The sequence below is a fragment of the Ceratosolen solmsi genome, unplaced genomic scaffold, assembly GCF_000503995.2.
Source record: "Ceratosolen solmsi marchali unplaced genomic scaffold, CerSol_1.0 scaffold6, whole genome shotgun sequence".
NCBI lineage: Eukaryota > Metazoa > Arthropoda > Insecta > Hymenoptera > Agaonidae > Ceratosolen > Ceratosolen solmsi.
In genome coordinates this window covers 2,761,908-2,777,773 of record NW_011948414.1, presented here as the reverse complement: position 1 = coordinate 2,777,773, position 15,866 = coordinate 2,761,908, and the positions used below count along the sequence as shown (strand labels likewise).

The following is a 15,866-nucleotide window of genomic DNA, read 5'->3' as shown; positions in this document are numbered from 1 at the left end:
ATTTACAAAATTTTTTTTAATATTAGTTAACAATTGAAGCTATTCGAAAACTTATAATTTTCCGATGAAATGATTAATTCTTACTTATTAAGAATGACGAATTTTTCATTTTTAACTAATCTAAATATCATTTTCGTTGTAGAAAACAATTTTGTTTCTTTTTTTAATTTAAGCTTTCGATTAATTAACTTACATATTATATAAATTTAGAATAAAGTCACATTTGACTTTATTGTATGTATAAGCTATGATAAAGGAATGGATTAAAATGATGAATTTTAAAAGAAAATTAATATTGAATAGTGGTATTTTGAAGGACATATTTGATATGTCATAATTGAATGGATTAAAATGATGAATTTCAAGACGATAACTTACAAACTTCTCTATATTCAAATTCTTAAGATAGTTCATGATAAGAGCACTTTTTGAAGTTCCAGTCTCTCCTACTAAGACCAGTGGCTTATTATTCTGGCTCATTAAATCGACGTACCAAGTTGCTCTTATGGTGTCGATTGTTGGTACCAAAATATCGCCAAAGCTTTTACCTCGGTCATGTATGTATTTCGGTAATAGCCACTTCCAAGCTACCCAAACGCCCTTCTTTACGTCAAATAAGTAATCATAGAGCTGGGGGAAGGCTGTGGGAATGTAACGGCTAGTTACAGGCTTATCGATTGTGTCCTCTATCATCATGAGGCCCGAAAGCTTCTTCATAAATTCGTCAAACTTGTTCCGGGACTCGGTAACAATGATTGCCCCAAAGGATAAATAACATGACTGAATATATACTGCTTCCATAAATTCATCTCGTTCAAGAATTTTTTCAGAGAAGAGAGTCTCTTCCTCTTCCGTCAATTTATCACTTTCTACGCGCAGAAACTCGTCGACTTTTGATCTCGGATAGAGTATATCGAAGGTTATACAAAGCTGTGCTACCTGCACATAAAATGCAATTGTTAGATGCATAATGATGAATTATCTCAATTTTAAAAGACATTTTAAATATATATTATATAACATGGCAATCGTGTGACATTAGATTAGGGATAGAGGATGGGATAGTGTTTTATTTAGTTATGTTTTGTTACCATATTGATGTCGGTTTGTGGAATAACCGTTTTCAAAGGATCTACTTGTTGAAGACCAAAAACCCCATTAATTATAAAGTTAAGTGAACTATTAACATATTTCTCGGATAGACTGCGCAAGAGAGTCTGTTCTGACTTTAAACGACCGTTTATCCATTTATCCATGTAAGGTTGGAATTTTAAATTCTTCGGATCGACGTATACCATACCAGCTCGGGAGACAGTCGCTGGAGATGCATATTGCAAATCGCCAACCTTAATTTTAATAATATTAGTCATTTTGCAAGGAAATTCGAAATAACTAATTAAATAACTGTACAATAAAAATTTAAATTTAAATAAGCATCGTTCTTAAATTCGTTATGAAAATATACTTTTCCTGATTATCAACTCATAATTGCTATTATTGATTAATTTGATTATTATTTATTATTGATTAAGTTGATTATTGTATTAATTTAAATTTCATTTCAGCATTTAATAGATGCATTTAAGTATATTTAGTGTTTAAGTTCAGTGTTTAAATATATAATAATAAGTATTTATATGTTCGATTCTACCTCGAATAATAGGTTACAGTGGTCTTGCAATTTTATTCGTTCTTGATTGGCCAACGTGAGCAATTTATTGTCATCCATAACGGAATTCATATTTTCGATCCAAAGAGCATCGACATCGCCATCGAATAAAATATATTTTCTTTCATTCAAACCAGAATCTAAAGGCTTATTGATTTCTCGGAATATATTGCTTAAGAGACCATCAACCCAATCTCTTGTCTCGTGATTTAATTCACCATAAAGCTCGATAACTGTGCAAGCTTTTGGATTTAAAACGTAATACTTTGTGGGTATACCGAGTAACGTTTGGGCATCACAAAGCGCTTGGATAATAACTGTTTTACCACCGCCGGTAGGCCCAACTATCATAGTTGAGTGACGTGTCATCATTACTTCGTATAACTGTATCACTTTATCTACCTTTAAAACGAATCGGATAAAATATTGTAATAAAATATTGTAGTAAATATTCTAACGTTATCAATATAAATGTATTGTTTTTAAATTAAATAATTTAAATTAAAAATATTGATTGTATTTAAAATGCTCATTTTTTTTTCTTTTGTTGTTGTTGTTGTAATTAGAATTCTATTTATAAGACAGCGCATAAATAAGTCTGTAAAATTATAATTAAATGTATTATTATACACAAGAAGTACTTTATCTTCCAATTGAAAAGAAGATTTAAATATCCTAACGAACTGTGATATTAATGAATAAACAATTTTTGTTTTTGTTTCTCAATGTAGTCCTATAAACTATTTGATTAATTATGTTATCCCAGTTTCGTGATAAAAAATGAAAAGAAAAATAAAAAGAAAAAAAAGTTCTATATAAAGCAATGTTAGTGCTTATACCTGCTGAGGAATAGCGATGTATCCCTTATCTGAGAGTACTTTTTCAATTGCGTCTTTGAAATCAGGATATACCACTCTTGGGCAATATAGTCCAGGGAACAAGTCCTTGATCAATCCCAAAAAGAGGGGCACATCTTCGTAAATAAACTTTGGAAGATTCATGTCTCGGAGTGCACGCATTAATACAACATTTTCTGGTAAATCACCAGATGTTCGCTTCAAATGTCCCGCCATATTTAGCACTGATCTCAATGCTCTAAGACCAAAGTCGTAATGGGTTTGTTTACTAAGCTGTTCTTTGGCCAAATTATATAGAACAGTCATTTTTTTAGCAAGAACTTTAGCGGTGAGAAATCCTGCACTGAAAAGCTTAATCTGGCAGATAAGTTCATTATCGGGGACAATGCAAACGACAGGACGAAACAGAGCTTTCACAGATTCAGGGAGCTCGGTACGACCAGCGTAGCCAGGATTCATTGTTATGAAGATACCAACTTTGGAATTTAATACGATGTCATCGTTTTCAAACTATAACAGTAAGACATAGTTATTGTGGTTGGGTAAGTTCTAATACTCGCACATCTTTTATCATTAATTTTACTCATTTATTCAGATGAGAATTAATTTTAGGGAATCTAGAAGCTTGGGCTTGTTAAAGAAATTTAAATGACAATATACAAAACACAACGTTTGCTTTCAAACGTAATTACCATTAAATTAACTTAAAATTTAAGTATTCGTTTTACCATAAATCGCGTAGCTTTGCTCTGTAAAGCAAATCTAATAGTTTGTATTTGGGTGGATATGACAGAAAGTACAGCCACGTCAATTCGATTGAACTCGTCGAAGCATCCCCAGGCGCCGCATTGAGCGAGACCAGCAAGGATCTTGCCAATCGCCACATAATCCATACCTTCTCCACAATTTGTAACCACGCAAAGTAGACCCAGAGCTTTCGCCAAGTCTTTTGTCGTTTCCGTTTTTCCGGTACCGGCGGGTCCTATAGAAATAATTGGCATTTCTATCGTTTTATGTTGAAAATTGAATGCTACGCTTCTATTTCTTTATATAATTTTGTAAATAGTTTTTCAAACCTACTGATTTATAATTTTTTTCTCATTTTTTATTATTAACAATTAAGAATAATTTATTTGAATGTAAACTTTATAAAGAAAAATAACTAATAAGATTACTTTGATTGTTCAATTTAACTGTTTGAATTATTAATTATAATGTATTTATTGAATGTTTGGGCTTTATGCGTATTACATTTATGAGATTAGGCTTAAATTGAGACATTGTCTAAAAAAATGAACAAAATTCTTTTTAACAATTATTTTCGAGATAATAAGGTTTCAATGACAATTTGATTAATTGATTTTACCGGCTGGAGCGCCACCGAGTTGCATCGATAGAGCTTGAGTGATTGTTAAATAAATTCGATCGGTTAAAGGAGTAACGACTAATCGTCCATTTAATCCCATATATTCGTAACCATATTCAAAAGATCCAGTGCATTGATTCATCCATATATTATCTAAATCATGCATCCAATAAAATCTAAAATAAATAACAATTAAGAACGTCAAAGAATTAAATTACTTTTTGCAAAAAACTTTAATCATCGATTCTACATGAATGTGCGTGTGCGTGTGCGCGCGCGTGTGTATTACAAGCACATGGTCAAAAGTTGTATAAATAAATATAAACCTCAGTTGGCTTTCCCATTGAAATTCGGCGTCATCCATTATATTATCTCGAACAAATTCTTCTATAATGTCGCGCGTATGTACATCAATCGTTAAAACAGTATCGAGTTTTTTCCTATCGTTGTTTGAGAGTTTATCTCCTCCCATTAATGTAACAACTTCGTTTAATTGTTGATTTAGCTCTAGCAGATACTAAAATGCATAAATATATTTTCATTTCAGCAATTCAATTTAAATAAAATTAATCGACGTGTATAATTTTGTATAATATTTTATACTTCTTTCATAGCACGTTTTTTTCCCGTTAAAATTTTTTTAAAAACGTTCTCTACTTCTGCCGTCCACCAAATTTGATTTGATACCAGAATTATCATTCCTTGAAATTCCAACATCCATTCGGTTCTCGGCTTTCTTAACTAAGTATATTAACGAGAATACCTTTTTACTATGACTATATAATACATTACTTTAAGATATTTTTTATTTCAACCAACATAAAACATTAACACGGAGCTTTATAAAAGTGTTTGGAATAATAGTAAATCGATAAATTTAAAAGCGCATATTAACTTTTGCGTGATCTATTGAGTGACTGTAATTTTATAAAGCCATTTATATTTTGTTATATTTGTTATATTAAAATTCTGATTATTTAATTATCGATATAATTAACAACACTTAAAATATCAATATTTATGAAATTAAATTAAGATTAATTCGCATTCAATGAATCAAAATCTTAAAGCTAAATAAAATGTATATAAATATTTTTAATATTTTAAAGAGAGTTTGAATTAAAAAAATCTCAGTTAGCTAAGGTGATTATATGATTTGTGGTTTTTTGTTCGTTTAATATATATAATTAATCGATTTATCTCACGAATTAATTTCAAATAATATTTTATATGTGTAAAAAAAAAACAAATAATAAATAAGATTTTAATATTCGATCGCTTTAAAAGTACGCTTACTTTTCCATACTCAAATACAGCTTTCTTAGTTATATATCGATTTGATTTTTGCATCTCATCGAGTGCTCGCACCATCCATTCTTCAATCTTGCCTTTCACTAAAACTGGATTTTTAAATTCCATTATCTCATTTTCGGTTGATATCAAAGCACTTGCTACTGTTCGTTCGTGATTATCGATACTAAACTGAAATTTGCTCAGATTATCGAACATTTTGCCAATGTGTTCTTGAATGACTGTGGGCTCCGAGCTCCCAAGAATACCGAGTAGTTCATCATCGCTTATAAAGCAAAAACGCGAAAAAATGCAACGTTTACTCTTTAGATACTCGCTCAAAGATTTTTGACAATTATTTAGGGAGGCTATCAAACCTTCAAAATCTTCTTTGCGATCTAGGAAATGAGAAGGCAAATTTTCAATTAATCCACAGCAACTATTTTCCCGATAATGGATATTAAAGTAATAAATAATGTGCAGCTTAATGACAGAACAGAATGTATAATGAAAATATATGATTTATGCGATTATTTTACGCATGCAATATATGCAAAGGGTTAAAAATTATCGAGTATTTTATTAAAAACTTAGACGCTTATAAGTTATGTTAATTAAATCCATAAAAAATGGATAAAATCCTCTGTTGCAGTTAAAACAAAAACAAACAAAAACAAACAAAAAAAAAACAAAAAACAAAAAACAAACAAAAACAAAAACAAAAAAAAAACAAAAAAAAAGAAGAAGTTTTCAATAAAATTCGCTTGGCCATAATTGCACAACTGCCTATAATTTTATGCGAATTACTACTTTATAAATTCGAATATAGACTGTAAATGTTCATTGGTCGCTTCAAGATTATTAATCTTGTTAGATAGTGTTAGGTCGCTTGTAAATAAATCTTATGCTTTATTAACAAGATTGTTATTGACAAGATTAACAAGATTAACAAGATTAACAATATTAACAAGATTAACAAGATAATAACAACTTTATTAACAATCTTGAATTTAGCGATTAAAAGATAAACGTTTGCGTACTTGGAACGGAACAGCATTCCAAGACGTTGGGATTTTTTACAGTATCAACCATTATTCTGCGAAATGTTTGATCGACAATGTCGAAGCGCTTAGCTTCTTCGGGCAGCTGCAATCTAATATCACCACCGATAAATATTCCCTCGAGATACATCCACTGTCTTTGCAACTCTAGCCAAGCCTCAATCACATCAGCAATTGTGCGCATTGCTTTTTCCCATTTCAGAACAACACTGAGAAATGGACCTATGAATTGCGAAGCTGATATACTCTGAATATTCAGTGCGTTGTCTTCCAAGATCTAGAATTCGTGATGTATAATTTATGATCTTTATCTCGGATGAAATTAATATGCATGGATATTAAAACAATAATAATCTATGCTGCAATTATTAGTTTTAGTTTTCAATATAAAGTCCTTATAGTTTTATTACGTTCTAAATACAATATCCACACATTATAAGGATATCGTAATTGGTGAACAACAAAGTATTTTAATTTATAAAAACTTTTATGGAAATGTAAAAATTTACTACGTAAAGGATATTGTATTAAAAAGTAAATGTCATTGTATATTACGAAATACCTTGTTTCAATTTAAAAAATGCAAAATTATAAAATGCGTCATTAATAATGCAAAACTCTCATGACTATATCATCCTTGTATAATGTCGTTTGTTAATTTATTAATTCATACCTGGTTAAGTTCATCGATATTTCCAAGTATAAATCCACGATCTTCTTCTCCTTTTACATGATGCAGCAGCTTAAAGTTCAGATCGTCCCAAATCTCCCCAATCTCCTTAACACCGCGTTCTATTGCTAATTCCCGACTTGCATTGCTAATGATTTGTTCAGCAATCTCTTGGTAATTCGCCAGATCCATTGCAAACATATTCTCCAAGGTAAACCTTTATTTATTATTTTTATTTTTTTATTATTTTCTTTTTTTTTTTTTTTTTTTGTTTTAAATGGTGAAATTATCGCGTTGTAGGAAATTATGTCTTTTAAATTTCTAAGAATAGAGAAATTTTTAATAAGTGTATTTTGTTAAGAATAATATATATTAATATTTAAATACCTAAAATAAAATTAATTATAAATTTGATCAAATTAAATTCATCAATATACCATTATATGAAATAATCTAATAATAAAAATTATATGTCATAATAGAAAACGAAAAGAAAAAAAACATAAAAAATAATAATTGTATAGAAATTTTTTAATAATTAGTAGCTTACCCCTCCATATTGATAATGTTTTTTATTAAATTATTTTATCACAAATGTCTATTATTACGCACTATCGTTTATATTTATTTCACCTCGCGAAAAGGTATATTTTATATTTTTATTAGTTTTTCATTTGTGTATTAGTAAAGTTTTTAATCTTAATAATCAATGTTTTTAAGCACATTATTTAATTATTACACAATATCATAAACTCCAAATGTAATTATAAATATAATTTAATTTTCACAATATACGATTAAATGATTAAACGTTCGATCGATTTCAAACATAAATTTTCCATTGTTTTTTATTTATTTATTTTATTTTACTTTATTTTATTTTTTTTTTTTTTTTTTTTTTTTTTTTTTTTTTTTTTAGCACACGTTAGATAATTAGCTTTATGACTTAATAAATATTGTTTCATTTACATAAATAAAAATGAATGAAATTAATTACTTTATTCGGAAATGTTGAGCTATTTTAAAGTTTATCAAAAGCTAACAAGGTATCATTATTTCAAAGTTATTAATCGAGATTATTTTTGAAAGTGAAAATGTATTTTGAATACTCGTTATTCCTATATTATTTTAGATACGTTTTTAACGAAGAAATTTTAATGTAATATAATACAGTCATAAAACAAAATAAAGGATTAATAAATATTATTTATCCATTATTGTTTATATCACTTTCTACGATCGGCGTTGTATATATATATATATATATATCACACAAAATATCTTTCGTTAAAAAGTACTTCGCGAATCTCTTGTTTATTACGCGAACCTGTCAGCGGACATGTCAAAGTGCTTCCCGGTACGATCCATCAATTCCTTCCAGTGTCTCTCTCTCATAGCCTCGTTCTTTAATTCAACGAATAAAGGAACGGAATTCTTGAAGCTTTTCATACTCATTTCCAAGGTCCGTCCTACCGTTAGATTTCTTGCAGCCAATGGCATTTTACGAAATTCTTTCAAATAGTGATCCATGCCATTTATGAGTTCCACTGGATTAAGATCTTTCCACAATGTCTTTGCCCAAATGTCACGAGACATCTTCTGACTTTTATACATTTCGAAAATCTTCTCCATTGATTCGTATTCATTCTTAACTGTATTAAAGTTTGAGTAATCCGAGCCCGGTAAATCAAAAAGCAATTCAGCGTTTTGTAAGTCATCCAACATTTGCTGCAGATGATTAATTTCTAGACCAAATTCCTGTTGAAACAAATTTATATAAATTAATTTTTTTCGTTATATTATTAAAATGATTATTGTTTATGAGAAAGTAGATGAGATGTTAAAAGCGATAGACATAGTTATAAATCTATAATGTTGATATCGATGAATTTAGTTAAATTTTTCTTAATTATTCGTCAATCTGAAACAATAATTCATCCATTTTTAGAATGTGTTAGTAGGTTAATTTTTATTATCGTTTAAATAGACATCAATAAATTTCACGAAAATATTATAATTAAATTAATAATCTTTGGAATAAATTGTAATTAGATAGAACCTTTTAAATTAATTCTTTCTTTCTTTCTATCTATCTATCTATATGTATATATATATATATATATATATATATATATATATAGTTATATTCATATAATATTCTAAATTCCATATAATAAACTTACATAGAACTTTTTATTAAATATCATTTTTTATATTATCGCTTAAGTATACGAAAGTAAGATAATAGATTCTTACTTCCATTTTTGTCATGCCAAGATCCAAATTTTGTCCGCAATTTCCTGGTCCATCTTTGTAAAATTTGTCAACAAACTCAGCAATATCGCATTTGAAATCTTCGATCTGTTTTGCCGTCATGGAACAATATTGATCTTTCGTATTGTCTAAATTGTTAAATCTGTATAGTGCTCCGAGATACAGTGATGCCCAATCCGTCTCTAGGGTCTGTGCAAGAAGCTCCTCGCTCTCTAAGAACTCAAGATTGTGAGTCCGCAATAATCGAAATGTTTCCTGAAGAAGGCATTTTCGCTTTTCAGGCTAATTCTACATATACAGAAATTTATAGATATTTTAGGATAGAATATTCTTTAACTATAACACACAAACTGTAACTAATAAATAATGAATCTTATCAGTCAGGAATAATATTCAGAGGATCTATTGAAAGCAATTATTTTCAAATATTCCTTACACTATATAAACATAAGCGTTCATGCTTTTATAAAGTTTATATTTAATCGCGCTCTCAAAAAAAAAAAAAAAAAAAAAAAAAAAAATATATATATATATTGTGAATTATTTTAGCCGCTTATCTGTAATAAGTATGCATTGGTCGATATTGATAAGGAAATATAGTTTTCTTATCATTTGAAATATTCTCTCATATATATGAGACATCGATACTCATATCCATTTTTACAATTTAAAAATCTAAATATCAGTATTTTCAGACGAAGTAAATGCAGAAGAAGATATTTATTCAATATGATATTAAAATAATTACAATTAAACTATAAGTCAGTCTAACTAAATATTAGTAATATAGCATTGAAAATAATAGAAAAATATTTATACAAAGCAGTAAAAGATAATGTCGAAAGATTATATCGAACAAAGCGATTCCTAATTTTTATAAAACTTTCCTAATGTCAGTTATTAGCCTATGAGTTAAATGTTAAATATCGACATTTTGTTCATAATCAGAATTTAACGGATATAAGAAAGCAAGTGAAATAGAAAAATATTGAAAATAGAAATAAGTAACAAAAGAACGTATGGTAGCGTGCACAGCCACGAAAATTTCGCTTTCATTTTGTGCTTTAAGAAATAATTTAATTGAATAGATTTAAAATATCTGTCGTGGATATAAATATATGATCGAAGAAAAGGATATCAAAGAAAATATTGACAAATATAAAAGTGGATATAAGTATGAGCCTTATAAATCTTATTAATATGAAGAAATTCTAGTCACTCGGAGCAAATTTGATAATGATTGCGATTGCTATATAAATTAATATATCTTATATTCCTATAAAATGTTACAAGTATATGACATATCGATAAAAAAAAAAGAATAAGAGTAATGTAATACGAAATTTTATGAATAAACTTAAAAAGTAATTAGAATTATATTAATTCCTAAGTTTCCGATTACTTTTTCCGCAATATTTGTTAATTATATGAAATTATATGTCTCATATAAATACGTATAATCTTTATAAGTTAAATATAATTTTTTTTTTTTCTTGAAAGCTTGAAATTTTCAAGGAGTACATTTTTTGAAAGACACAAATCGATTAGTAATCACTAATAAACATAATAATAAACAAAAATGTTTAAACAAAAACTTTACAATTCTATCCTAATTAGTGAGGAAAAAGAGAAATTTTTATAATATGTTTATGCAACAAACTTGGTACTGCAAATACTGGATTTGAGTTTGAATAGCCATGTGTTTGATATCATTGATGGATTGCATAACGATCTTGAAACGCTCTAAGCTATTGATAATCAATTCTATTTTATTTGTGTAATTGATAATGGTGTTTTTTAGATTATTCATAGCTGCCACTGTCTCCTCGTGAAGATGGTTACCATAAATACGTTTCCATTCCAATGTGTGCTCTTTTATACTTTGTAAGAGCACTAGTTAATGTAAAATATATAGTTGTCATAATTTTTTTTTGCACACTATAGATTTTTGTAACGCTTATTATTTTAATTATATTTGATACACTATAATGTAAATAAAATAACACATTTAATTATAGAGTATATATTGCAGTAGACGTGGTTTTTTTTTTTTTTTTTTTTTTTCTTTACCATAAAAGTATACAAAAAATTAAAACAATTAAAATTAATAATAATTTTTCTTTAATTAATTAATAAGCCTCTTGTTAATATCAAGGAAATATAAAGGGAAGTTTCATACAATAATATATCAAAATCATACCTGATGCTATAAATATCCTGATACTCCGCCATATCGTTAATTTCATCCATTATTGAATCATAGAAATCGAATTTTTCAATATATTGTTGTAACGTAGGATTCGTTGATATAAATTTTGCACAAATCTGATCTTTATCAGCTGCCCAAATATTTATATATTTTTTCCATTTATATAAGTATCGCCAGCAATCTTGTATCAATCTATGTAATTTATCTTGAATCATAGATATGAGCGCATTTATTACCTGAAATGGAAGAAAATTTTTTGCTTATAAAATAAATTAACAGAGTTACAAAAATTTGTTTGGTTTTTTTTTCGTTTTTGTTTTTTTAAGTTTTTTTTTGCGTTTTAATATACAAATTTTAATGATTTCATTCTTCACAATTTGTGTTAAATATTAAAAAATAGTTCTAGAAAAAAATAAAACTTTTTAATGAAGGATCCATCCATTGTTAAGATCAATTTTTCGTCTTGAATGAATTGAAAATAATTGATAAGATTGTATGTTTTATTGAATATTAGAAAAATGTCATGAAAACATAATTATACAGCTCTAATACATGAAAAGTATAAATTAAATAAATATTTCAATACCTGAATACTCATAACATCTTCGAAAAAACTAAAAATTATAAATTCTGTTTTTGTGTCATTTATGATTGGCTCACATTCGATAGAAGTTCCTGACATCCACCTGGGAAAAATTTTCATTCGTTGCATTAAATTCTTAACGCTATTCATTATAATTGTATAAATCTCCGCGGCAGATGGTTGAAATTCCACTTCTGACAATGAAATAATTGCATCTACATAAAATAATGGCTTATTCGTAGTTAATATGTTTTTGAGATACTCCAAATTACGTATATAACATCTGTAATAATATGTAAAATGAAAATTGTCTAAAATTTATAATAATAATAAACATTGCATTTGGAAAAGAAATTATAATTATATTTACGTTATAAAGCCGGAAAAAATCTTCTGTTCATAATATTCATAATAAAGTAGCATCGCTGAACTACGCCCTGTTGCAGTACCTTCCACTAGACCTTCAAGTTTAGTTAACAATGGATTCATTGTTTGATAACATTTTAGCATTCGAGTTACAAGATCGCTTCTTTTAGTTTCAATATTTGCGAAGAGTTCCTGCAAAATTTATATCCTCGAGTATTGAAAATATTATTTCTATTACTCGAGCATTAATCAACTTTTAATAACCAATGTTTATTTATATTGTCAAGGTGCTCATGAATTTTTCATATAATCAATCACCTCGATTTATGCACTCACGATTATTAAAGAATAAGTTATACTTATACGAATGCAATGAGGAATGAAATTTTTACTTAAAATTTTTATCAAATGAATGAGAGAAATTTGTTAATATAAAAAGTATAAAGTAACATTGAGTACGAACTTTGCAAGTTTGTAATTCATAACCAGGCTCGTTTGGATCGGCTTGCATTGTAAAGAGATTAAAGCGGCTGAGAACATTTTCAATTTTATCATCGAGCTCCCGCCTAATCTGATTAATTTGCGTTACGATGGAAGTAATATTTTTTAATAGCTTCATACATTTAAGGGTGTAGTTATTTATATTGAGAGAATGCCAATTGAGTCGCATTATACCTGGTTGAATTTGTTTTTCCACATTGTGCAAGACGTTCTTTAATAGTAAAATCTGTAGAAAAATAGTGATTTGTTAATTTATACAAACATTATTTTAGCATTATTACATTCGCGAATATTATAATTTAAGTGATATCGATATATTAGTTCAATGCATACTTTATCGAAATTATATTAGTTTTATATATAATTTTAAAGTATCTTTATTGTATCATAGCTTCGGCACGTACAACAGGCTCATACGGATACGATTTAAGGTAGGTAGAAGGTGTGGAGAACATGACCGAAAGTTACTTACTGCAAAGACAAACATATAACCGCGATGTTTCAACATTTCCGTAACGTGCAAGTCAAGAAGAAATTTATTACTTAGGAAGATAAGCGATGATGAAACATCATTGGCGATTATTGGTGACTTTTCCTACGAAAAACTAGGTAAGAAGCATCACTATTAAGGCACAAAATAAGCAACAGTTTTTGTTAATATATTTTTTTAACATTTCTTTTCTTCTCCCTCCTTTATAATCTACATAAGGTACACAGCTAACACAAGTTAATATCGTGTATACATTATACCGTAATGTATATTATTTTAAGTACTTCAATTATATTTCAACCCCTAGTACGCTGTTAATAGTCTCAATATTAAAGGATAAGAGAGAATTCCTCGAATACAACAATATAATATTATATAATTACCGGATTTTTTCGACGGATAAATAAACATAAATAGCACTTAAGCTACTTAATGATTAATAACTTTTATTTATAAAGAAATTTAATTATTATCATATTGGTAATGATAGTAAAAATATAATAGAATTTTTTTTAATTACAGTCAGTAATAAGAGCAAACAGTCAAGGATAATCTAAATTTGACGATTGAATTTTGTACATAAGAGAGTATTATATCAATATTACATATCCTTGATATTTAATATTATGTCAACCTTTGATATTTACAAATAAAGTTGCTAACAATCGTAAAGGTAGGGTAAAAACGATATAAATGAAAAGTGAGTTCACTGCATAACTATTGCGTTGATGCAAGGTTTGAAAATTTTTTACGATACTTTAAATTCTACCCATTGGATTAAAAAAAAAAAAAAAAAAATATATATATATATATATATATATATATTTGAAATAGACAACTATTACGTAAATACATGCAGCCTGATTTTCTTATATTTAAAAAGAAAAATTAAATAATACTTTAAGTTGTATTCTTACGTCTGCCTCATCAAATTGATCGATGATATTATTATATTCATTAATCATGTTTTTAACTGCATCATAATTTTCATATAATCTGTACTTTTGTATTGCAATTTCTCGTATTGATGATGGCAATGTAAATCCTAATTTCTCCATTAATTCAGCCTGAAATTTGATTATAATTAATATCCAAATACAATCTTTCTTTTTTTTGTCACAGTAACACAAGTATGTGAACACACTTATAACACAATACTTATAATACATAACACAAGTAATTATGAAACTTATAACTCATCATTGAATGATTAATAAAAAGCAATACTTAATAAATTATATGAAATGTATACTGCGTTTAAAGATTCTCATATTATTCATAATATATTAATTGCTATACTAATGATTAGTTAGAATAATAATTACCTCGCGTATGAATTTAAAAACATCAGTGTTGAAATTAACAGTTAATTTCATTTGATTTTCCAATAAAATCGCACCTCTCATCAGATCTACATTTTTCATTATTTGCTGCTGAAACTTTTCAACTTTGTTAGATCCAGAAGAAAGTTTAGATTTTATAGATTTCGTGCTACCAAATTTCCTCTCGTATTGGGATTGTCTAACACTTCGAGAAATCGCTACATTTTTAATTTGTATGTAATTTTAAATTAGTGGAATTTATGAAAATATTAATCAAATAATAAAAGCTATTTTTACCAGAGTTAGAAATGTTTGATACTATAGAATTCGTTTTATCATCAGCACGATTTGTTACAACAGTTCCTATTGAAACATAATCACCGCTTCCCAATTTTTTTGATGAATTCATTTTTAAGGCCTTTGCCTGCGCCATACGACTATTAGCTAATATAATAAAATAATAATAATAATAATAATAAGAAGAAGAAGAAGAAGAAGAAGAAGAAAACGGTTATTAAACTTTCTATTAAAAAATTAAAAATCGTTTGATTTTATTTTTGTCGTTTTATAAGCAGGCGATGTTAAATAAATATATTATAATATTTCTCGAATGTGCAAAAGTGATTGTAAAATATATATTCACAACCTGGCTTTTTCTCAGAAGCTTCTAATGCCAAGATATTACGACGCATCGAAGCCTGTAAAATTGGATTCGCAATTTTAACAAATGTGCCATATTTATCATCTTCGTAATTTTTCATTTGCTGAGCCAATATGACATATTGTTCAAAGGCGAAGGTCTTTTTATCACTTGTTCTGATTTCTTCAATTTCATTCAAGATAACGACCGAGTTCTTCAGTCTATAAAATAATTGCCGTTCCCAAAATATCGCACCAGCAATCGGTGAAAAATATTGCGATACGGGTGGATTGCGTTTATCTGTAAACGTTTATCAGGGTTATGTTTTTATGCTAATGAATTAGTTCAAATTGTTAAAGTATAATTTTTAAACGTTTAGTATAAGTTTATCGATATATCATTTATCTTACATTTACGTCATTATATTGTGAATTAGATAAGCCTTTAAAATTAAAAGAGCTATGTATTAATCTTGTCGAACAAAAAAAAAAAAAAAAAAAAATGGATCAATCATTTTATATTATCTAGTAAGATTATCTAATAGCTGAAAAAATAATTATATTAATTT

At 27.6% G+C, this 15,866-nt stretch overlaps 1 protein-coding gene across 1 annotated transcript in view; it reads right to left on the bottom strand.

Moving 5' to 3' along the window:
* Dhc98D (Dynein heavy chain at 89D) overlaps positions 1–15,866 on the bottom strand; it is a 34,805-nt gene that overhangs the window by 16,337 nt on the left and 2,602 nt on the right. Inside the window, exons 6-26 of the mRNA XM_011507361.1 lie at positions 15,305–15,598; positions 14,662–14,876; positions 14,254–14,403; positions 12,809–13,072; positions 12,350–12,537; positions 11,983–12,262; positions 11,377–11,632; positions 10,848–11,083; positions 9,170–9,442; positions 8,241–8,671; positions 6,917–7,130; positions 6,223–6,520; positions 5,189–5,580; positions 4,496–4,633; positions 4,219–4,409; positions 3,893–4,068; positions 3,255–3,508; positions 2,509–3,036; positions 1,652–2,071; positions 1,092–1,346; positions 379–939 (exon numbers count right to left, since the gene is read on the bottom strand). Of these exons, the coding sequence (XP_011505663.1) occupies positions 379–939; positions 1,092–1,346; positions 1,652–2,071; positions 2,509–3,036; positions 3,255–3,508; positions 3,893–4,068; positions 4,219–4,409; positions 4,496–4,633; positions 5,189–5,580; positions 6,223–6,520; positions 6,917–7,130; positions 8,241–8,671; positions 9,170–9,442; positions 10,848–11,083; positions 11,377–11,632; positions 11,983–12,262; positions 12,350–12,537; positions 12,809–13,072; positions 14,254–14,403; positions 14,662–14,876; positions 15,305–15,598 (6,014 nt within the window). The remainder of the gene's footprint in view (positions 1–378; positions 940–1,091; positions 1,347–1,651; positions 2,072–2,508; positions 3,037–3,254; positions 3,509–3,892; positions 4,069–4,218; positions 4,410–4,495; positions 4,634–5,188; positions 5,581–6,222; positions 6,521–6,916; positions 7,131–8,240; positions 8,672–9,169; positions 9,443–10,847; positions 11,084–11,376; positions 11,633–11,982; positions 12,263–12,349; positions 12,538–12,808; positions 13,073–14,253; positions 14,404–14,661; positions 14,877–15,304; positions 15,599–15,866) is intronic.